We start from the raw sequence: 24,247 nt of genomic DNA, 5'->3' as shown, positions 1-24,247 counted from the left end.
TGGATTACTTTCTGTTTGTGAGCTCCACATCCCTCTGGCTTGCCTCTAAAATTTATTTTTGCTCTTCTGTGCTGCAGTTTTGCAAGGTTGTAATTGTGCCACGTGCACAATGTTGGTTTTAACCATTACATTAATGTGGTGGTATCATGTGGCCTGATGTAAAGTTGTTTTATTTTCTTATAACAGCATGCCCTGATGTTATATATATATATATATATATATATATATATATATATATATATATATATATATATATATATATATATATATATATATATATATATAATAAATTTCATTAAAGAAAGTACTTTCTATCCATTTTTAGTTACACCTCTTGTGCCAAAAGACACAGCTTGTCAATGTTACCAAGAAACTAGGGGAAAAAGTGTAAAGTCCTTTTAAGTGTTCCTATTGAAACTGGAGACTCCTTCCAAAACAAAAAAGCTTCATGTCTTCTAGGAGAAAAGCCCAAATCAGTGGTTACAGGTTTGTATGTGGGGTTGTGTTTTTAATTTAATGTTGGATTTTATGCTGAATATCAAACTGTTTTGTTTATGAGGGTGTTGAGTAACTGGGATTAGTAATGTATTAGCATATCAGAAAACAGGTGAGCCTTGTAGCTCATCTTTCCACTTAGCTAGCAATGTTCCAGTTTAGTCTCAAAGCCTTTCAGTGTTCCTTCACATGGTGTATAGCTGCTTGCTATTGAAATGATGCTAATTCTTAAACTAGACTTGTACAGATACAACCTTTCAAGCTAATTTGTTCTAGATAAAAATTTTTTTTTTTTTTTTTTTTTTTTTTGCCTGTCCTTGTTGGATTAAATTGGGGGAAAAAAAAAAAAAAAAATCACCAAGTATTTATACTTCTGTCCTCTGCAACACACAGGCTTGTTTATTGCATTTGTGAACGCAGGCAGGCAAACAACCCAACTTCCTGTTGCTTCACAGAATTCGTGCAAATTTACAGCAACAAAGTGAGAGACGTGAGCCAAAAAAAAATTGTGATTGTTAGGAAAATAGAGGTTTAACGTTAAGACCTTCCAGAGATTTCCACAAGGATGCAAACAGCAAAATTGCCCTTGTACAGTCATGTAAATCTAAAACGCAACTTGTCTTGTGGTCAGGGTTCAGGATGTTTGTGGGTGAAATATTTTACCGCTCGGTGATTAAAGTTGATGATAAGTGCTGACGATTTGTTAATCTTACAGTTCTGTTTATTCACCTGGTAGCCATGTTTATCCAAAGCAACATGCAATCCAGTCCAAATATGTAACTGAGACGCTGATAACTGTGTCTAAAATATTGTGATACGAGATGGTGGTTCCAACATTGGAACAGCAGACTAATTTCTTTGAAATGGCTTATTCTCATCTACAGAGGGGAAATATACAATAGATGTGAGCCTATATGCTGTGTGATTCGATGCTTTTTAACTGGGTCCTGCTGAGAAAAAAAACAACAATCCTTCACAGAAATTCTAATGGTTTCCACTCCAAATACCATTACAAGCCATTAGCAAACCATCACCATTACTAGTCTGGAATGGTATCCACTAGATATAACATGCCACCACTACCAGTAGAAGGCAACAAATTATCAGTAGAGACCCACAGGGACCAGTAGAGTTTCCATTAAAACCAGTACAAAGTCCCATTAAAACCATTACAGATTCCCATTCTAACCATTAAAACCATTACAAATTCCCAATATAACCATTAAAACCAGTACAAATTCCCATTAAAACCAATACACTTCCCATTAAAACCATTACAGATTCCCATTCTAACCATTACAAATTCCCAATATAACCTTTAAAACCAATACAAATTCCCATTATAACTATTAAAACCATTGCAAATTCCCATTATTAGTCGCCATCTTGCAAAAATTGGAGCTGGAGCACGTGCTGTAGATACGTCATGGTCAGTTATCATTCAACTCATCGACCACGCCCTTTTATTCATCACCCAATAACATAACTCCTATAAAACGCATTTATCATAAGGGAAAAAATGTACCGCAACCAGACTAGGACACGTTTTGGTTTCTCATTTAACTTCCTGTTACGGCGTCCACCCATATTTAGTAATTTCTTCATACTTATAAACAATTTCCGAGAACAACTTGAATGTAGCATATTATATTTAGGTCACGTCAAGCGTCTCTTTACTGTTTCTTTGTGTAGAATAAGAAATATGGATTGTGGTGTCTCTCGCTCTCTCTTTTTCAGTTGTAATTCATCATATAGCGATATAAACAAAACAATTCCAGTGCACTGTGTATATAAATTGTAAAACACTGGATACACTAACTGCTATCCAAGGAGTTGACTTTGTTGATAAGCTATAAATAGACGATTTACCCAATAATTGAAAATCAGCAATAAAAAAGCAGTTTATTTGACTTTATAACCATGTACTTTATTACAAAAAACCCCACACAGACACAAGGTACTTTTTTAAAGCACTAAAATGTATTTTGCATTGGAAAAGCACTAATTCAAGGTAAATTAAAAGCATGTTAAAGTCAATACGCTTCAAACAAGTGATGTGTCGTTTGCTAACGAGTCGACTCTTTGATTTGGCTCTTCTTTGAGTCGACTCCCGGAAGTGAGGCGAGTGTATCATGGGAAATGATCAGTTATCATGATAAATGGACAGAAATCTTCATAATCGTGAATAGATACACTGCACAAAGCAGGGATGCTTACTGTTTTTCACTTTTTGTAGTGTCTGAGTTAGGCTAAGAATTGCATGTGTAAATAAAGTTCATTAAAAAGGTATTTTATTGACTAAACTGTTTCATTAGTCAAAGAAGGACAAATCAGTGGTCAGCATATCACAAACTTTGTCCGGTTTATTTTAAAAAAAAAAAAAAAGGAGTCATTTGGTGAGTTGATTCAAATGATTTGATTCACAATAAAAAAAAAAAAAAAAGAGTCAGTTTCCCAGTATGTGTGGTCACATGATCAGTTTGGGCTACACCTCTGGAGAATAGATCTTAATTAAGTGCTGGAGTTCAGACGGATAGCCTGTTAGCGGACACCGGTGGTTAGTCTTCACGTACGTATAAATGCAGCGGTAACAGAAAACGTAGCCCGAGGTGGCCAGGGCCGTGTCGTTACTGCGTACTTTCCTGCAAAGCGGGCACACTTTGCTGCGCGTCCGTGCAGCCTCTTGGTCCTCCAGGTGAAGCGGGGGTGGAGGTGTAGGGAGAGAGGTGAGAGACTTCATAGTGGTCTGGTTCTCTGATGAGTACCACCACTCCAGAAACTGCAGGAAGAACACTCCCATAGAGAGACTGGCGGAGAGGGATACGGCGACGCTGCCAATCACCGTGGAAAAGACGTGCTGCAGCCGTCCTCCAAAGCTGAAGAAGGGAAAAAAAAAACAGTGTTTATGCTTTTCGGGTGATTCAATACAGCATACGAGACAATTCCAGACTGATATGCTTAGGATTACATTAAAGCTGCAGTTCGTAATTTTATAACATGTTTCTAGATCCGTAATAATTATATCATTTCAAAGAACGCTGAGGAAAGATGTGCCTGGCAACCTTGGCTTGCTTTAAATCTTGCGAGTTTGAGAGTTTCAGGCTTTTGTTTATATTTTTTTCCGGACCAGAAATGAGCTACCCTGCCAACAAATGTGTTTAGCTCCACCCCTTTTCCTTAAAAGCCAACTCATGAGAGATGCAACAAGTCAACAGTGGGAGTCTCTTTATTTAGAGGTGAAAGAGACTATCAGCAGGTAGCTGAACAGCATTGTGGGTAATGTAGGAAAATCGTTAAAAATAGTCAATGAAAGCAGTTTAAAGCATAAAAAAAATGGTTACACTCACCTTTGGCTAGAGCTCAGTGCTCGCCCTGCTGGCTTGAGATCCAAGTTTTGAATATCCTGAGCTGTCAGATGGGACAATTTGACTCCCGCCAGCCACAGAAGGGGCGAATGCGTACGCGCACTTCCAAAAATGTACAGCAACTGATGGCAAAAACTCCAACCTTCCCACGCCATACAAACATAAGGATAGGCAGCCAAGAAGGCTCTGTACATCTTCTGAGAAAGGGACTGGGGCATCCGTATCGAGAAGTCGTCCTCGTCTCTCTGACGAGCCAGCACCTTCTCCAGTTTGGTTCGGAGGTACGGGAGGAGCACTAGGAGAAGCAGGGATCGCAGATGTCTCCTGCGACCGAGGCCACGATGCGCTCGTCTGCTCTCGTCCGGGCCCACGCGCTTTAGCCCGTAGAAGTTCTCAGAAAAGGAGGCACTGGTACGCAGCAGGAAGTGGTGCTGCAGCAGGAGGTCAAGGATGGTGTAGATCTCATCAAATTTCCTCCAGAGGATTCCATAACGAGCAGGATTGGATTCAGCCAAGATCTACGGATACATCATGAACAATAAATACAGGTGTCATAGCAGGAGTGTAGTTTTTTTTTTTTATTGAGGATTAAAGACTAAATGCTTACTGAAGTAAACTATATGGCCAAAGGTTTGTGGACAACTGACCATCACACTCATATGCAATTTTTTTGAACATCCCACTCCAGATGTAGCCCTTATAACCTCCACGCTTCTGGGAAGGCTTTCCACTAGATTTTGGAGTGTGGCTATGGGGATTTGTGTTCATTCAGCTTTTCACAAGAGCATTAGTGAGGTCAGGCGCTGATGTTGAGTGAGAAGGTCTTGGCGTTCAACTTCATCCCAAAAGTGTTCAGTGGGGTTGAGATCAGGGCTCTGTGCACATCACTCGAGTTCCTCCCACACCAACTTTGGCACACCATGTCTTCATGGAGCTCGCTTTGTGTACAGGAGCACTGCCATGCTGGAACATGTTTGGGCCTCTTGGTTCCAGTGAAGAGAACATCGTAAAACTACAGAATAGAAAGATATTCTATACAACTTTGTGCTTCCAACAGTTTGGAGAAGACCCAGATATGGGTGTGATGGTCAGGTGTCCACAAACTTTTGGCCATATAGTGTACATGAAACTAGTAACTAGATCTTTTAGCATTTATCAAGCAGGATGGTGTACGATTTACTTCATAATTACTCCATAATTTCAGACCATTTCTACAAAGGATTTGGTTTTAAGAATCAATTGTTGCATTTGATGATCTGCGTTGTCGTCTTTTTCACTAACTTGTGTACTTGCGTTAAAATTCTAAAGCAGATATTATCGAACTTCTTACTGCCATGGATTCCTATCAGAGCAAACCCCCATGGATGTGGTCTTCTGCTGTTGTAACCCATCCACCTCAAGGTTCTGCATAGTAGATATTCCGAGATGCTTTTCAGCTCACCACGGTTGTAAAGAGTGGTTATGTGAGTTACCGTAGCCTTCCTGTCAGGTCAAACCAATTACACAGAACTAATGCTCGCTTGATGTTTTTTGTTTTTCGCACCATTCTGTGATACTCTAGAGACTGGTGTGTGTGAAAATCCCAGGAGATCAGCAGTTTTTGAAATACTCAAATCAGCCCATCTGGTACCAACATCCATGCCATGGTTAAATTCACTGTGATCACATTTTATTCCCATTCTGATGTGATGTGAACATTGAACGCTGAAGTTCTTGACCTGCATCTGCATGATTCTGTGCATTGCACTGCTGCCACATGATTGGCTGATTGTACACATAAATAAAATAGAAGATCAAGAAGACTGACAGTCTGATCACTGGGTGGTGATTACATTTCAGCAAGACTAGATGAATAATCTGAAATGACTTACTTTAACGGCGTGCTGAAGTGCAGGTTTAACAGCACTCATCAAAGAGTCCTGAGCTAAAACCTCAAAAATAGAGGGCCTGCCTTCACCTGCTGCTGTGGTCAAATGTGCTGCTCGTTCCGCCATCGTGCTGGATTTAACAGTATAATTCTACTTTAATCAAACAAACAGCGGATCAAAAGAAAGATCTGTGTTTCTAGTAGAACTAACAGAAGCATGATCTATAAATATGTGTGTATTCAGCCATTCTACACACCAAAATTCAAAATGCAGTGTGCCAACGTCCTAGTATAAACAGGTCAAGTTCCCGTGCTACATCATAATCGCTCCGTGTTTCTCCAAACTCTGCCAAATCTCAGTTCCGGTTTCATTTTGGTTTTTTCCGGGAGGCGCTCCATCTTTTCCCAGCGTCTACAGCTGTGGCCTGAAAACGGGCGAAACCACAAATACACTCCAACCCACTAGGATAATTATTCAGAGTTTGTATTTTATAGTTTTTATTTTTTATCTGGCTGTTTCTATACCCAAGGTGAGGTGCGTGTTTGTGATTGCTTTGCTGGACTGTGTGATTAGTTACAGCTATTTAATCAATGTGTTAGCTTTGCGGCTAGCAACTCCGTTAGCTTGGTTGTAGCAGGAAGGGTTAGCAGCAGCACCCGCTTATCTCATAAATAATAAATAAATGAATAATTACATAAATACAAATAAAATTTCAGTGCTAACATCTAGTTTAATGCATAAAGTATGCATTTTACTGGTAATTTAAAATGGGAACTGTTAATTTGACTGGTAATTGGTTGACATTGCTATTGCTAGTGTTAGTGTTAGCTGGCCGCTTGTATATTGGTTGTGTATACGTTAACGTTTTGCTTTTATTTTTTTTAAATAAACAACAACATTCACAATTCACTTACATAAATAATAAACATAAAACCATTCCAGTCTTGTATGTTTCAGTTTATAGGGTTTCAATTGATGGTTAGAAATGCTGCAAAACCAGTATGTGTCAATATAATACATCTCTACTAGTATGCAAATATTATACAGTGTTTGTTTGTTTGTTTGTTTTAGTTTTGTTTGTTTTGTGTATTCTGAGTGTCAATAATGTAGGCTTTTTTTCCCCAGCAGACCTAAAAACCTTTCAGAATGACAGACTCCAAGTACTTCACCACAAACAAGAAAGGTAATACAGACATTTTATATATATATATATATATATATATATATATATATATGTATGTATGTATGTATATATGTGTGTGTGTGTGTATATATATGTATGTGTGTGTGTGTATATATATATATATATATATATATATATATATATATATATATATATATATATACATATATATATATATATATATATATATATATATAGTCTACAAACCCCTTTTAAAATGGCAGTTTTTTTTGCGATTGAGTTACAATTGCAGTCCCAGCTGAAGAGAAGCAGCCCCATTGCATGATGCTGCCACCACCGCGCTTCACCCTGCTTCACCTTGCACAGCCAGTGTGATTTGATCGTGTGTTTTCATGGAATAAAATCGAACACTGCGCGCTCACCTGAGCTCAAAACCGAACGCCGGGACCCTGGTGTTGTAAGGCAGCAATGTTAGCCACTGCACTGTCGTGCCACACGAGTCCCTCGGGTTCATTTCACCCTCTGGTCATTCCTTCTTGTCGGTGCTAACATGCTCACGAGATTTTTTTAACGTAATGGGATCACGTTAATACGACGTGAATTGATCAGACTAGTAGATTGGATGCTTGTTTATATTAAATTTGGTGTAAGACGTGAAACATGTTTTGATGAGAAACCTTTATTTTTATGTAAACTCTACATAATTTTTAACATTTTTTTAATTTTGTTGGTTGCAATATCATTTTAAAGGTGGAAAAAGGTCAGACTGGATTGATTTCCTTTTCTTTACATCACAAAACCCTGACGTTGTAACAGGGGTGTGTAGACTTTTTAATATCCACTGTATCTATAGCTCACCAGTGAATCTGTTAGGCTCGGGCAATGCATTAGATCATTGATGGCATAATAAGAATGATTAAGGGTCTTTCAATAATGTCGTTTCTTCCAGGAGAGATATTTGAACTGAAAGCTGAGCTGAACAATGAGAAGAAAGAGAAGAGGAAGGAAGCGGTGAAGAAGGTGATAGCTGCCATGACCGTAGGCAAGGACGTGAGGTATGATTGGTTTATTACATGCCGTTTCTTTGCTCAGGATCAAGTTCAAGGCCAAACCCATTTCCTTTCTATGTTGTATCTAGGGCTTGAAATTGAACTTTGTTGCTCTCTTTGTTGTTTAGTCGTTTAGTAAATTTAGTGGCCAGTCAGTATTTTCAGTAGACAAACCCTCGATACACTAAATGGGCCTGTGTACATCTTAAACATATAGATAACCATAAGTGCACTAGATTTATAACTCCAGTAAGTGCACTACATGTATGACTCCAGTAAGTGCACTACATTTATAGCTCCAGTAAGTGCACTACATGTATGACTCCAGTAAGTGCACTACATGTATGACTCCAGTAAGAGCACTAGATTTATGACTCCAGTAAGTGCACTAGATTTATAACTCCAGTAAGTGCACTAGATTTATAACTCCAGTAAGTGCACTAGATTTATGACTCCAGTAAGTGCACTACATGTATGACTCCAGTAAGTGCACTACATGTATGACTCCAGTAAGTGCACTACATGTATGACTCCAGTAAGTGCACTAGATTTATGACTCCAGTAAGTGCACTACATGTATGACTCCAGTAAGTGCACTACATGTATGACTCCAGTAAGTGCACTACATGTATGACTCCAGTAAGTGTACTACATTTATAACTCCAGTAAGTGCACTAGATTTATAACTCCAGTAAGTGCACTAGATTTATAACTCCAGTCTATTTCAAGCCCTGGCTGAAATATCTGTGCTAGATTAATGACAGATGATGAAGAGATTATAATTTGAGATTTCAGATTATAAAGAGGAAGAATTTCCCAGCTTCAGTATTCTACGTCTAATCTAATCTAATCTAATCCAGTGATACAAAGTGGATAATTATGAGCTGGTGTTGGTCAGGATGATGATGATGATGTGGTGGTGATGGTGATGATGATGATGATGTGGTGATGTCAGTGTCTTCTCTTCCCTCTTCAGCTCTTTGTTTCCAGATGTGGTGAACTGCATGCAGACCGATAACCTGGAGCTGAAGAAGCTGGTGTATCTGTACCTGATGAACTACGCTAAGAGTCAGCCTGACATGGCCATCATGGCCGTCAACAGTTTTGTGAAGGTGAGCGCATCTCCTGGTGTTAGAGACGTGATCTGAGACATGACAATAAAGTTTCCCCAGAATTCCCATCACATCCCTAATCGTATCTTACACTGTATTTAATTTCACGTGTCTTTGTCTCTCAGGACTGTGAAGACCCTAACCCTCTCATCCGTGCCCTGGCCGTGCGCACTATGGGCTGCATTCGCGTGGACAAGATCACCGAGTACCTGTGCGAGCCTCTGAGGAAGTGCCTGAAGGACGAGGACCCGTACGTGAGGAAGACGGCGGCCGTGTGCGTGGCCAAGCTGCATGACATCAACGCGCAGATGGTGGAGGATCAGGGCTTTCTGGATTCCCTCAGGGACCTGATCGCCGACTCCAACCCCATGGTGCGTAACAGAGTCTGGCTGAGATGAGTTTCAGAGGAAGGAAGTAGAGCAGTGAGGGAGATGATTACTGAATCCTGATCCAGGGCTTACTGCAAAACCAGAGAAATACATTTAAACAGTGTTACCATCCTGACCTGGTCACTCTCAACTCTAACCCCTTTTCTTTTCTTTTCTTTTCTTTTCCTTTCTTTTCTTTTGTCTACTTAACTGCATTTCCTTCTCTTCTTTCCTTCCTTTTGTTTCCTTCCTTTTGTCCTTCCTTTCCTCATTCCTTTTATTTCTTTATTTGCACTCCTTCCTTTTGTTTTTTATTTGCATTTTTCCTTCATTCTTTCTTTCTTTCTTTCTTTCTTCATTTTTGTTTCTTTTCCTAACTTCATTTCCTTTTAGTTTCTTTTTCCTTTCCTTTCATTTTTTCTTCCTGTTTTTTTCTTTCTTTCTTTCTTTCTTTCTTTCTTTCTTTCTTTCCTGTTCTTTCTTTCCTTCCTTCCTTCCTTTTTTATTTACATTCCTTCCATTTCATTGCTTTCTTTTTCCTTTTTCTTTTTTTCTTTCTTTCTTTCTCTTCAATTTTTTGTTTCTTTTCCTTCCTTCATTTCCTTCCTTTAGTTTCTTTTTCCCTTCCTTTCATTTTTTCTTCCTTCCTTCCTGTTCTTTCTTTCTTTCTTTTCCCAATTCTTTCATTTCTTTCTTTTTCTTCATTCCTTTTCTGTTTCTTTTCCTTCCTTTCATTTTTTTCTTCCATCCTGTTGTTTCTTTCCTTTCTTTCTGTCTTTCCTTCCTTTTGGTATTTTTCCCTTCCTGTTTTTCTTTCTTTTCCTTTCATTTAACACATTCATTCTTATTTTTTATTTATGGGTTTCCCTCCTGATGGAAAGGTGGGGATGTGGGATGATGGAAGGCTTCATGATTTGGGAATCAGTTTAAATGATGTTTAAGGACCAGTCCTTCACGCTTTCCCCCTCTTCTCTCTCCAGGTCGTGGCTAACGCCGTGGCAGCTCTGTCTGAGATCAGCGAGTCTCACCCCAACAGCAATCTGCTGGACCTGAACCCTCAGAACATCAACAAGCTGCTCACGGCCCTGAACGAGTGCACCGAGTGGGGGCAGATCTTCATCCTGGACTGCCTGTCCAACTACAACCCCAAAGATGAGCGCGAAGCCCAGAGGTAAGAGAGCAGACTGAGGGCCAGGTAGCAAAAAATGGAACAAAATGACATGAGCTAATTCTGGTCAAACATCACCGGTAATGATTTGTAGCCTGAGAAAGGAACAGAATGAACATTGCCAGTAATTTACCAGAGAGATTTAGGACTAAACCCAGATACATCATCAGCAAGGACTTTTATTTAGTCTTGAAGTTATTGCCTTTAGTCTGCACTTTATGGCATTATCATTATTATTTTTACTATGGAGAGAAAAATCTATATTTGGCCACTGGAGATTGCAGAAGCATAGCAGTCACATTCAGAGAAAAGATTTTATATATATATAAAAACAAATCTTCAAGCTCATGAATGTCAGCTGTTTAGAACTTCCAAGTATTTGACCTTGCGTTTTGTTTTTTTTTTTTCCCTCATTGCTACAGCATCTGCGAGCGCGTCACCCCACGTCTCTCGCATGCCAACTCGGCTGTCGTGCTGTCGGCCGTCAAGGTCCTGATGAAGTTCCTGGAGCTGCTGCCAAAAGACTCGGACTATTACAACACGCTGCTGAAGAAGCTATCTCCTCCTCTAGTGACGCTGCTCTCCGGAGAGCCCGAGGTCCAGTACGTAGCCCTGAGGAACATCAACCTCATCGTGCAGAAGAGGTCAGAGTGACAACGTTATTCACACACACACACACACACACACACACACACACACACACGTGCATGTGTACCGTAGTGAGCAAAGAGATATTTGTTACAAATGATATAAATACTACCACATGATGTCAGGTCATTGTGGTAAACATATAAAAATTAGATACAAATAATATTTTACGGTTTCCCTGCAGGGACAAAAAGGCGAGGCAAAGTGATGCCACTAGGTGGCAGGATTACTCTACAGCTTTCACTTTTCAATGCACGCCAAAGGCTTATAGTCTGAAATGCAATTTCATTTCAATCAGCTGGACCTTATTGTCCATAACTAAAGCCCTCACCATAAAATAAAACACACCAAACCCTAGCATAAAGCTACCATTACTACTATACGCATTGAAATCTGCAGTCCTTCCTTCCGTCCTTCCTTTCGTCATTCTTTTTATTTCTTTATTTTCCCTCCTCCCTTTTTTTTTTTTTTTTTTTTTTTTTTTTAAATTTGCATTTAATAATTTGCAAAACGATAGTAATACATTTAAACAATATGTTGTTTACTATTACGTCTAACGCCTTTTTTCTTTTCTTCTCTTTTCTTTAATTGCATTTCCTTCTCTTCTTTTCTTCCTTTTGCTTCCTTCCTTCCGTCCTTCCTTTCACCGTTCCTTTTATTTCTTTACTTTATTTCTTTATTTTCCCTCCCTCCCTCCTTCCTTTTTTTTTTTTTTTTTTTAAATTTGCATTTAATAATTTGCAAAACCATAGAAATACGTTTAAACAATATTACCATCCTGTCCTGTTCACCATTAACTCTATCCCCTTTTTTCTTTTCTTTTCTTTTGTCTCCTTAATTGAATGATGAATTCCTTCTATCCTTCCTTTCGTCATTCCTTTTATTTCTTTATTTTCCCTCCTTCCTTTTGTTTTTTTTTTATTTGCATTTCTTCCTTCATTTCATTGCTTTCTCTTTTCCTTTCTTGCTTTCTTTCTTTTCTTTTTTTTTTTTTTTTACCATTTCTTTTATTACTTTTTTCCTTCATTCCTATTTTTTGTTCCTTTTTCCTTCCTTCATTTCCTTCCTTTGGTTTCTTTTTTCCCTTCCTTTCATTTTTTCTTCCTTCCTTCCTTTTGGTTTTTTATTTGCATTCCTTCCTTCATTTCATTGCATTATAGTTTGAATTTTTTTTTTTTTTTTGGGGAAAGAGAGAAGCTCACCAAGCTCAGTCTGTGTTTACTCTGTACATCCAGACCACCATTACTTAAGTCATATTAAATGATGTAATACTTTGCATTTAATGGTTAGCGAACAGCTTTTGACCGATGTTACGAATAATAATGACTTTAAAACGGGAGCCAACATTCAGTGAGTGATTATTACATTACGTCGCTTGTAATTTTTCACTTTAAAAACAGCATTAGACGTGCATTTCTTGCTTTCAGCTCGGAGGATAACAGAATTGCCGTGTGTACACTACATACATAGTACACTACATACATCGACTACATGTAGTGCACTGCATTTGATATTCATTCATGGGAAAACAGTGTGATGTGATGTGCTGTAAGCAGGCTGCATCAGCATATTCCTATTAATACTATGTTTGCAAGTAGATTATTTGAAACGTGGGACTGACCATGGTTGTGTCGTCCTAAAAGTTTTGAATCAGGTTTAGTAGAGCAGAGAAACCGCTAACAATACAGTGCTATACCTCTCTAACGTTCTGATTTTGTCCTCTTTGCCAGGCCTGAGATCCTGAAGCAGGAGATCAAAGTGTTCTTTGTGAAATACAACGATCCCATCTACGTCAAGCTGGAGAAACTGGACATCATGATCCGACTGGCCTCTCAGGCCAACATCGCCCAGGTACGACTGCCTCAAACACTCTGTTTACTGTATGTTCACTTCTGTATTCAGGATTAAACAAATCCTACAAGAGCAGTGACCATTCAGCACATCTATAGTAGCTATTTGTGTAGTGTTTTTTTTTTTTTTTTTTTTTTTTTTTTTTTAATCCATTTGCTTTAAATATGATATTTTCTTGAAACATTTTCTCCACAAAGCATTCTGTCCATTACAACACTCGCACAGAGCTCAAAGGGAGCTCGTGTAACAGCTTCACCATCTGAGCCGCAGTCTGTTCAAGGGCTGCCAGAAAATCCCTGTGTAAGCGCAGGCATGCTCAGACAAGTCCGTTGTCAGTGGAGTAAAATCTGAATCACAGCGCAGGCACTGTCAAAGAACAGTAAACATTTTTCTCCCTGTGGTAAAAACCTGTCTCTCGTCTAGCGGTTTCTGTCAGCGGCGCAACGCACAAGGCGCAGATTTTTATTTATTTTTTGGCTGTTTTATGGATTAACACAATCTGTTGCTACTTGGAGTACAGCTGGCCTGTTTGATAAATTTGGAAATTTAAAAAATAGCATTTGTACAATCTTTCCTGTATGAGTAAACCCTTAATCTTGATCAGGGCTGCACAGGAACGGCGAATTATCCCTCTCAGTATGAAAGTATCACAATCACTGAGCAAATTTAGGAACAAAACATTTTTTAATCATGACATTTCAATGTTTTTTATGCAACAGTGTGCAACTTGTAGACATGATCTGCCAGCCTAAATTAGCATTACAGTTCCACCCAAATATCACACGCAATACTGAATACTTTGCCACAATGTAATGCACAGAATGCAAGAATACACTACACGTCTCCCTGTACGAACGTAAAAGAGTTAACGTCGGAAATGTGAGGTGGATCAACATCTCTATTTATGTTGTATTATTGTTTTCAGTGGAAGTGGCTAAGTTTAGTCAATGTAAGTGGAATGAAAAGGTCATTTTTTTGCTCCTAGGTACTGGCTGAGCTGAAGGAGTACGCCACCGAGGTGGACGTGGACTTCGTGCGCAAGGCGGTCCGCGCCATCGGGCGCTGCGCTATAAAAGTAGAGGTGTGTTACATTAATGCCATTAAACAGGCTTTAATTCCCTTCACCACGATCATTGTGTTACTGGAAAGCATTGCTGAATTCTCAGTTTTGGTTCAAACACTTCAGAGTGTGCTGTTATATGGAAATAATCTCTCTCTCTCTCTTTGCCTTTGTCTCTATCTCTCTTTTTTTTTTTTTTTTTGCACACTAGCAATCAGCTGAGCGTTGTGTGAGCACCCTGCTGGACCTCATCCAGACAAAAGTGAACTACGTCGTGCAGGAGGCCATCGTGGTGATCCGAGACATCTTCCGCAAATACCCTAACAAGTCAGTCTCTCTCATTATACTATTTTATTACGTCCGATGTGAAAAGTTCGATCTGATTGATGTCAAACTTCATGTTTTGATATTACATTTAACTATAATTTTAAACAAGAAATTTTTCTTTTAATTCTGTGATTCGCGTAGGTACGAGAGCATCATCGCCACTCTGTGTGAGAACCTGGACTCCCTGGACGAGCCGGACGCACGTGCCGCAATGATTTGGATCGTGGGCGAGTATGCGGAGAGAATCGACAACGCCGATGAACTTCTGGAAAGCTTCCTCGAGGGCTTCCACGATGAAAGCACTCAGGTCTGTCGCTCGGAATGAGCACACAAAATGGCATGACCCAGATGTTAAACATCTGGGATCCTGACTACTGATCACTGTGTTCTTTCTTATTCCTTAGACTTCCATATCCAATGTGAGAAAACTGCTTATTTAATAAATATCAATCGAACAAATGGTGCGAAGAGTGTGAACAAAATGTACAAAGACCAGATTATACCATGCATTTGAAATGAACAGTATGGTATGGTGTATGCCTGTAGGTGTGCACTGACGTCATTCTGCTTGCCTGCAGGTTCAGCTCACCTTGCTTACAGCCATAGTGAAGCTGTTCCTGAAGAAGCCTTCAGAGACACAGGAGCTGGTGCAGCAAGTTCTCAGCCTTGCCACTCAGGTGAGATTTAGTTTCCAATCAAAGCCATGCATCCTGAAATGTTCGCCCATGCTCTTATTTTTTTTAATCATTCCATAATGGACACTTCATGGTTTTACATCCACTATTTGATTAACCCGAGTAAACACCTTTATAATCATCTAACATCTACTTAAGTCAGAATCTGGTTCTTGCTATTTCTACTCCAGACCTTAAGACCTGCTGGTATTCCTTCTATCTTTCCACAGGACTCTGATAACCCCGACCTGCGAGATCGTGGCTACATCTACTGGCGTCTGCTGTCTACCGACCCGGTGACAGCCAAAGAGGTGGTGCTGTCCGAGAAGCCGCTGATCTCGGAGGAGACGGATTTGATCGAGCCCACGCTGCTGGACGAGCTCATTTGCCACATCGGCTCACTGGCCTCCGTCTACCACAAGCCGCCTAACGCTTTCGTGGAGGGCAGTCACGGCATCCACCGCAAGCACCTGCCCATCCAGCACGGCAGGTAAAAGGTTTACAGGAAATTGAATTGGTATGAATTTAAAGGAATAGCTTCTTCTTCTATATGTGTTTTTCTGATTTTTTTTTTTTTTTTTTGAGAATTTACTAGATATATCGTCTGTGTAAAACTGGACTATGTGTAATTAGTGTGTTTAAAAAAATACAATTTCACTGTATCATGAACACAGCACGTAACCTATTTTCCTTTTTTTTATTCTTTCTACTACTCTGTAAAGAATTAGTTTTTTCACTGTGTGAGCTCCACTAGTTTTGCTCAGTATGTTTCTAACAACTTAGAAAGTTACTGTTTCTGTTCAAGATGCAGGTGAGTATTCAAGCGTGGATCAATTTGCAAAAAAAAATCTGTCTCATCAAATCGTAGTCAGTTTACAAAAATATGAGCCACTAGATGATTTATTATTTTGTCTTGTGTATGCTGTTATGAGTCATTCACAGGTAAACAAGTTGCTTGACTCTGTTTCTGTCAGCCTTTATGAGAAAAGGTCGCCTTGACTGACAGCAGCAACGTTATAGATGGAAAAAAAATGGCTGACTATTCCAGTCATCTCGTTCTCACACTATATCCTATTTCCTCGTCTACACCAGCATCGACACTGGTGAGAGCCCGGTTAGCGGTGGCCCGGCTTCCGCTATCGACCAGCCCCAGGTGATTCCATCTCAAGGTGACCTCCTGGGTGACCTTCTCAATCTCGACCTGGGTCCTCCAGTCAACGTGCCACAGGTCTCGTCCATGCAAATGGGAGCCGTAGACCTTCTAGGAGGCGGTCTCGACAGTCTGGTGAGCACTCTTTATCTTTCCTTTAAACTCAGCATTGTTTGTTCATGAAATTATTTTCAAAGGTTTGGTTACGCACTAAGCCTGGGAACAATTTTGAGTGTTTTTCCCCCACTTGAATTTTCCATTTTTAAGAGAGCGTCGTGTTGAACTTGACCCGACCGCACCTGCATTTCAATATGCGAGAGATTATCACATTTTACTGTTTATTACCATGCTCACATGTCTCTCCAGAGGCTTCTGCTTAATGGAAGTGGAGCAAAATATTGCCCGTAGCAAGGAGACTGACATTTTGTATCTCAGGGGTTTGTGCTTGCTTTTTTGAAATCGGCATCATTTCGAGGAATACATGAAGCTACGTTATTTCAGTACGTCAAGTGTTTATTTTGTTTGTTTGTTCCACCCGTGCAATGCTTAGGAAACCACAGCGCTATTAAATTCTTGACTGCTGATTGGTCAGCAGGTGGTTTCTGCGAGGAGACGTTTAGTTAGTCGTTCTGGACGTCTCCAGTGTCAGCGTTTTGTAACAGTGAGAGGTAGAGTTGTTCCTTTCCAGTTTCCTGGCACAGGGAACATTCAAGTTTCTTGCTAGCATGACAAACTGCATTTTTTTGAAAATAACACAAACATCTGTTTGAAAATTTGCTTTGGTATAAGTGGGCCGCATCACACCACCTTGCCGTTGATTATTTTCCTATAAAAGCACACCTTGTCACGTTTTATTCCTTTTTAAATAAAATTCTCAGCAATTTCACACAGCAGGTTAATGTTGTCTAACTCTAACTAGGAGCACTGGTAAATAAGAACTATTGTCAGCAAAAGCCATTCTGTCCTTATTGATCCATGTTGAAAAAAAAACAACCTGAACTGGTTTGACCATTGCTCTGTCGAATGAATCTCTGGTGCACACACACACACATTCTTTCAGCGAGTGTAGAGAGGTAAAAGTATTAGACCTGAACCATAATGTTGTAACAATGGACTTGCAAGCTACCTTAGGCTTCAGATCACTATTCGGCTGCTTGCTCCACATGATTGCTTTCTCGGGATCGGTATTCGAGCGGCGCTGTCGCTGAAACATATTGGCTCAGACACAGCTCAAAATGAGACATGCCTCTTCTGACCTGACCTGGAAACGTTGAGCTCCGTGACAGTAGATGCAGCATGACAATCGCGGATAATCAAGTCAGATGTGGCTATCATCATCCCGGAGCTCGAAGTCTGGAGTTCGCCTTGAACGACATTTGATATTCGACCTTTATAACGTCGGAAGAATCCGAGACCTATCCGAGACTCATTAAAAGGCTTAAGTGTCAAATCTTTTGCTCAGACGATTTTTTTTAAGCTACTGTTTCTCACCTACTGCCTTAAAAGCTTCTCCTCTCATTAAGAGTTCATAAGAAAAGAATAAAGGTCTTTGACTTATCAGCAGCTCAGAGGAAACCATTAGAGCGAATGATGGAATCGGGCCAATTTTAATGAAAGACGTGGTCTGAAAGGCACAATAATGATAAAGCTGCTGCTTAGAAGGTTGAAAGGAAAAGAAAAGGTGGTTTTTTTCTTTATCAGATTTTTTGCAAAGTCGACTTTCATATTTATTTATTCAGCTTTGGGTGGTTTGAACCTGTCAGATGGATGTGGAGATGAATGTCAATCGTAGGTTAATAGCTAGCATAGTGCATCAAAAAGAACGGTGCATAGAAGAATTAAAGGATAAAATGTACGTACTGGATGTTGACACCACCTCCATTCATATTAAATTATTAATCGAGTTATCTTGAAACAGTTCTTTGTCTCTTTTTTGCAATTTATTTGGTGTTGTGCAGCTTCGTAAAGCACCTGGAAGCTCAGTATCTCTCACACACACAGTCTCTTCTGGAGAAATGGCCATGTGAGAGCCCTTTCGCTAGCACGCTAATGGGGGAGAAAGTCAACTTGAACGTATACTGAACTCAGTGCCGGTGCCTTGCTCAAGGGTCTCACCTCAGTCGTGGTATTGAGGGTGGAAGAGAGCTCTGGTCATTCACTGCCCCCACCTACAATCCCTGCCGGACCCGAGACTCGAACCCATGACCTTCAGGTTCACCTTTGGGTTACAAGTCCAAGCCTCTAACCATTAGGCCACGACTGCCCCTGTGTATCGCTCAAAGCTAATACCTACCTGGAGGTGCTTTACAAATACAGTCTTATATGGTTTCAGAATACATGAATCTGGTTAATATAGTAGGGGACACAATTACTTGATGCTCCGTTTGTAAAAATATGTGCAGATCCTGAACTGGTCAGATTATCTGGTGTGCCTTTGGCTGCTCTAACTGTAATGCAAGTATGCATAAAACATATTCACCAAGCTTTATAAAGTACGTATCATACTGGTGCTGTGTGGTCAGACGGATTCCTGCATAGCCCAGCAGACGGTTACGCCAGTGAATGGGTTTTACTTTAATGCAGCCGGTCAGATGGAGCTCGCAGGACAAAGAAAGGCTACGCTGATTTACCGTGCGAGATCACTGGACGCGGCAGGGTGCTTGTGCGACACGATTACTGTATTCATTCATCTTCAGTAAATGCTTTATCCTGTTCAGGGTGGCTATAGTTTAAACGACTTATATTTTTGAGAAACTTTCTGTGGGAATGGATGGGATTGGGATTTCAAAATTCGTTTGACCTAAAAAAAAAAATAAATAAATAAGTAAAGGGACCTCTATCAGCAACCACACATTAACGTAATACATCACCCAGAAACATCACGGCTAAATGGGAGCGAAAGCTGCTGGAAGCCACTTAGCGCCATTTTAATTACATGCTCATTGGCTGCACTTGCTGTGATTAATTGGTAGAAATGATGGAAATATTGGGTGTCTTATTCCAAACCTATTTCCTCTGACTAGCCTCTATTAGTGTGTATAATCATAGATGTACCGAGCAGGAAAAATGGTCAAGCGATTGTGCTTCCTAGCATATGAGAATTCACAGTATCAGCACTGTTTGTGAATGTGCTTGCCACTGGAATTGATTATTCACCATTGACAAGGAAATAAAGCAGGAAAAAAAATGTCTGTTAAAATGTTCCCACTGGGGAGAAAGGTGAAATAGGTATACGAGACCCTCGGCCACAACAAACCTCTCTCAAGATTTATTTTGCACAGCCATCCCGTTCATGATTAGCCCTTTCCCTTGTGCTGGAAACTTCCCAGCTCCTCTTCCGTTACCTGACGAAGCCTGAAATTCGAACTTGATTTACTGCATCTCTGAGAAAACCTCCTGGACCCCTCTATCTAACCATCATGAAAGTTGACAGCCATAATATGGAGTTATGAAGTTAGTGGAGAAGCTGTTGACTCCCCGGCTAAGTCAACAGCTGTCTGCTGAGGTTAGGGGATTTTCAGTGCGTGATGATATTTGTATGTTTGTGAAGGTTTGATTGAGGCATGGGCTTATTCGAATGCATGAGTTGCAATCCTCACAGGGACCGGCACAAGCGCTTTTTACTCGTTATGCTCATTATCGCGAGCATTTTCTCTGCCTGCGAGTTATATAACGTGATGAATAAATTTGAAAGCGAGGAAATAAACATGACTCCAATTACAGAGTGCTGTTGTGCTAATCCTTTTCAATTTCTCCTCTCTTCTTTTTCTATTTCTTATTATTATTATTATTATTAACAAGGCTGAGCTTTTCTTTGTTGTAGCTTGGAGGAGACCTTGGAGGAGGTGTTGGAGGCAGTCCTGCAGTAAGTAGACTATATTAACATTAACTACATTATAAGTAAACAAATGAGCCCTTTGGTTGATATTTTAACATTTAACTGGCTGTGGAGTCGAATCAGCTCTCTTGATAGCAACATTTATAATTCTCAACTGTTGTAAAGTATCCTCTACTATGTAAAGTTGGTGCTCCTAATGATTTGTCTACAGCGTAAAAAGTTTTTTTTTTTTATAACATTCCTATACTACAGTGTAACACTGATGTAGTTTAAATGTGTTAACTGGAATGTATTCTGTTTTTTCCCCCTCTCCTCAGGTTGGCCAGAACTTCATTCCATCTTCAGTTCCCAACACTTTTGCTCCGTCTCCTACCCCAGCGCCCATCAGCAGCGGCCTGAATGACCTGTTTGAACTTTCCACAAGCATGGCCATCAGTACTGGGGGTTACGTTGCACCTAAAGCTGTAAGTCCCGCGTTTTTTTATAGCCTGTATCTTTTACAACCCTCACCCAAATGTCCTTCCAAGCCTGCCAAACCTGAGTTATCAGCGCAGAAGACCAAGCTGGGGTTCACTTCTTCAGATATAAAAATGTACGAGGAGGATTTTGAATGAGTTGTTGCTATGGAAACGACACGTTTAAACGAGCCCATTCATATAAATCTGAGCTACTCTCAGAGTACACCTTCTGACCAATCAGAATCGAGAATTCAGCAGTTGCAGTTGTATTATCTCTAATCCGGCGTAACTATTCCGTCCTATAATACTCGTTCCCATCATGTAGGTCATGTGTGGGGTGGGTCTGAGGGATCGTGCCTGATTTATTTTAATTCTGCTGCTGCCGTGTCCCATTCTTAGAAACTCCTGATATATAAAAGGAGTACGGCTCACTAGGGAATACCACAAACAGCTTCATTAATAATAACTCCCCGAGCTAAACCGAACACAGAGACTGAACTGGGTTAGTAAGGACAGTAAGGAAAATGGAGATCCGACACCCAGTGAGTCTCCAACGGATGGCAGCTTTAAAAATTTCAAAACTTTCCCCATAAGCGTATCATACTATTGTACACCGAACCAGCATTTTAATTTATTTATTTATTTATTTGCTCTTTGCGTCTTATCAGCATTATGAGTTGAAGCAGCGTCAGGGAATGCTTCTGAGCTACAGAGAGCTTGCGATACTCCCAAAATATTCCCATTGCTCGGTTTCCATAGATAACATGGAATGTATGTGGTTTGTGAGCGTGTTGTCACGGAGATTGAAACGCAAAAGGAACAGTTCATCATTGGGTTTAGGCTTGATTCTGGGGTTTCTGTCATTGTACCAAATTTCTATTGATTTTTTTGTGTGTGTGTGTGTGTTTATACACAAAGCACTGAGTAGACAGTCTGGTGTATAAAGCTAAAATAAAAACGTGGTGTGTTTGAGTCGAGGAGAACAATGTACAATCGTGACGCAGCATTTCTCTTTTCAGGTGTGGTTACCAGCAGTCAAGGCGAAAGGGTTAGAAATTTCCGGGACGTTCTCCCGCCGTCAGGGTCACATGTACATGGACATGACTTTCACCAACAAAGCCCTGCAGCACATGACCGACTTTGCCATCCAGTTTAATAAGAACAGGTATCTGCTCGTGATTTTTGATTTTTTTTTTTTTTTCTTTTCTTTTATAAATACAGTCCATGTTTCTAACCGATATCTCCTCTGTAGTTTCGGAGTGATTCCTACCACACCTTTACCCATTCACACTCCTCTAATGCCGAACCAAAACATCGACATCTCCCTGCCTCTGAATACCATCGGACCCGTGATGAAGATGGACCCTCTCAATAACCTCCAGGTAGGACACGGGACCACGAGCGTTATCTTTTTAAAGTGTTCATCATTATTCAGTACCTAGTTCACTCTGCAGCTCTCAACAAATTATCCAGCTCATTTTTCCTCACAATTACACCGGATTATGTAATTAGCCCCCCCCACCCCAATCCCCCAACCGCCTGTCATGGAGATTCATTAGTTCTATCAGGAATCCCCATCGTTATAATGAATGCTGTTTAAAAAACGCGACGGTAGCGAGCTCTTGCTGGCGGCGACAGCACTCGTGAGCAAATCCATCAGCCAGAGAGCGCCACGTTCGCTGTTCTCACTCCGAGCCCAACTAGAGGAAGCGCGATTCGCTCGGAAATCAGCGCCTCCCCTCTGGGTTTGGAGAGTCTCCCGCTCTTAGCCCCTCGCTGGCAGCCGGCTGCTTGAGGAATAGCCGATGTAGTGAAACCCAGCTGCGAGGGCTGTGCACAGTGTGCTCTGGCTTTACCCTCCTCACCATAACGATCTGTGAAATCTCCTCTAGCAGCTCCCTGGTGAGCTGATGCGCTTGTGTGTGTGTGTGTGTGTGTGTGTGTGTGTTCTCATCACATCATCTTTCCAATGGTTTGCAGTCACCTTGCTGTTTTTTTTTTTCTCTCTCTCCAGTCTCCATGTATTCTCAATCTCCCCATGTCTCTCTCTTTTTTTTTTCTTCTGTTGCTTGATTTTTTTTCCTTCTTGAATGCAAGGCATAAATGACACTTGCACCTGTTCATTCAGCAGCAAGCAAAGCTCCAGCAGAGATTGTTTATGAGACGGTTGTTTGGAAGTGCAGGTCCGTGTGAAAACCCCTCCCACTGTCCACGGAGAAGCCAGCCAAGACAGAGTTTCAGGCTCCCAGTGTCCTTTATCACAGAACATAACCTAGCAGCTTCATTACTGTCTAGTCTTTTCTACCACAGCGCTGTTGAATTCCCACATCTGAAGGTGTTGATTAACTTTCTATAACAGCGCAGTCATGGTATACAACGGATTGTACTTCATTTCAGGATTTTGTTGACATTTTTCTGGCCTGGAAGCTGAAGGAGAATTTCTCAGCTCTGACCTTTTTCCTTAGAAAGCACTCATGAGGCATGCATAGGTTTGTTTTTTTTTTTTTTGGGCAATTTGACATGTTTGGCAGCAGAAGATTTTAAGTAATTACTGCTTCATTAATTCACCGTAACCGTAAATTGATAGATGGCTCAGGGGACAGTGCTTTCATTGATTGTTTTTCTAGGATGCAATTATCATAGTGGTGCTAAAAAGCTGGGTATATTCTCTCCGTTCACTTCTACAGGCGTGGTTTCATTTCGAGGTGTTACTCTTTTTTTTTTTTTTTTGACTCACAGAGAGGGCACTCTTAAACAAAGCAACAGTGCACTTACCATCTGATTTTCTGTTACCACATTCAGTTTTTTGACAGAAAAAAGGAAAAAAGAATGACTCACTTGGGTATCATAATACAGGCTTGTCAGCATATCCTTGTCTTGCTCAGCCATTCATTTTTAAATGATTGCTTAAACAATGTTTTTTTTCCTTTTTCATAACTAAATGAGTATTGTTTCTTAAAACAAAAGCTAGTCTTTCTTAGATTAAATCAGCAAGGAATCCAGTGTTTAATCAGAAACCCGTATTCAAAGATGGAGAAAGAGACTAGTGAAAGTCATACTGCTTCTCAGAATTCTTTCAGCATTCTCCTCGTAGCTTTAAACCTATTCTCAGTAAAAGCAAGCTTTACACAGAGGATTTTTATGCTGCGTCTAATACTGCAGAAGAAATGCTGCAGGACAACGCTAAGGGCATTGTGTTCCAGCATATAAAGCTCACTGGGACTTTTTCTTTTTGAGGTATTGTCAGCGGTTTTGCTGAAATCGGAATTGTGTTTGTAGTTTTCGCCATAAAGCCACACCACTACAAACACACGCTGCCCGAATGCTAGGAACAGGAATGATTTGAGAGCTAGCATGATTGACATGACAGGCAATCAGAAAGCCATCCTTTCCCTGATTAGTTACAAGTCAGTTTTGTTTTTTTCCTTCTCCCATTTGCACACAGAGTTTTTCTTCTGAATAGGTATTTTATTGACATGTGCCTGGCTGTGAGGAGAAATATTAATGCCATAAATATCTCTCACCTTTAATCAAATAGTGCTACGGTGACAAATGACCAACAAAAGGATTTCCAGTAGCAATATTGCTGCTGTTTTGAGTCATCTTCCTTTTGGATGAGCTATCCATTTCAAATAAAACTTCACCCTGAACTACATTTGAGTACAGCTCACC

General features: G+C 40.3%; 2 protein-coding genes across 9 annotated transcripts in view; one reads left to right on the top strand and one right to left on the bottom strand.

Moving 5' to 3' along the window:
• The window catches only part of ap2b1 (adaptor related protein complex 2 subunit beta 1), a 36,499-nt gene that overhangs the window by 1,169 nt on the left and 11,083 nt on the right, over positions 1 to 24,247 (top strand). The window contains exons 1-18 of one of the 7 annotated variants that reach the window (XM_034300880.2): positions 346 to 486; positions 6,854 to 6,911; positions 7,822 to 7,927; positions 8,898 to 9,033; positions 9,159 to 9,404; positions 10,382 to 10,572; positions 10,992 to 11,213; positions 12,948 to 13,068; positions 14,054 to 14,149; positions 14,340 to 14,455; positions 14,597 to 14,762; positions 15,034 to 15,132; positions 15,360 to 15,619; positions 16,222 to 16,414; positions 20,103 to 20,144; positions 20,435 to 20,581; positions 21,595 to 21,740; positions 21,828 to 21,957. In XM_034300880.2, coding sequence (XP_034156771.1) covers positions 6,875 to 6,911; positions 7,822 to 7,927; positions 8,898 to 9,033; positions 9,159 to 9,404; positions 10,382 to 10,572; positions 10,992 to 11,213; positions 12,948 to 13,068; positions 14,054 to 14,149; positions 14,340 to 14,455; positions 14,597 to 14,762; positions 15,034 to 15,132; positions 15,360 to 15,619; positions 16,222 to 16,414; positions 20,103 to 20,144; positions 20,435 to 20,581; positions 21,595 to 21,740; positions 21,828 to 21,957 — 2,454 coding nt within the window. In that variant the 5' untranslated portion in view covers positions 346 to 486; positions 6,854 to 6,874. Of the gene's footprint in view, positions 1 to 345; positions 487 to 6,110; positions 6,263 to 6,853; positions 6,912 to 7,821; positions 7,928 to 8,897; positions 9,034 to 9,158; positions 9,405 to 10,381; positions 10,573 to 10,991; positions 11,214 to 12,947; positions 13,069 to 14,053; positions 14,150 to 14,339; positions 14,456 to 14,596; positions 14,763 to 15,033; positions 15,133 to 15,359; positions 15,620 to 16,221; positions 16,415 to 20,102; positions 20,145 to 20,434; positions 20,582 to 21,594; positions 21,741 to 21,827; positions 21,958 to 24,247 lie in introns of those variants that run through there. The other 6 variants (XM_026922437.3, XM_053230457.1, XM_026922438.3 and 3 more) reach the window with 6 other exon arrangements.
• pex12 (peroxisomal biogenesis factor 12) lies at positions 2,395 to 6,047 on the bottom strand. 2 transcript variants are annotated; one of them, XM_026922443.3, is made up of 3 exons: positions 5,732 to 6,047; positions 3,843 to 4,378; positions 2,395 to 3,371 (listed from the first exon to the last, which is right to left on the bottom strand). In XM_026922443.3, exons 1-3 carry the CDS (start codon positions 5,852 to 5,854, stop codon positions 2,981 to 2,983), a joined length of 1,050 nt encoding a protein of 349 aa, XP_026778244.3. In that variant the 5' UTR covers positions 5,855 to 6,047; the 3' UTR covers positions 2,395 to 2,980. The 2 variants fall into 2 exon arrangements, with proteins under 2 accessions (XP_026778244.3, XP_026778245.3); XM_026922444.3 differs by lacking the exon at positions 5,732 to 6,047 and adding an exon at positions 5,191 to 5,721.

This window comes from Pangasianodon hypophthalmus, chromosome 27 (genome assembly GCF_027358585.1).
Source record: "Pangasianodon hypophthalmus isolate fPanHyp1 chromosome 27, fPanHyp1.pri, whole genome shotgun sequence".
Lineage (NCBI taxonomy): Eukaryota > Metazoa > Chordata > Actinopteri > Siluriformes > Pangasiidae > Pangasianodon > Pangasianodon hypophthalmus.
This window is presented reverse-complemented; position numbering and strand designations above follow the sequence as displayed.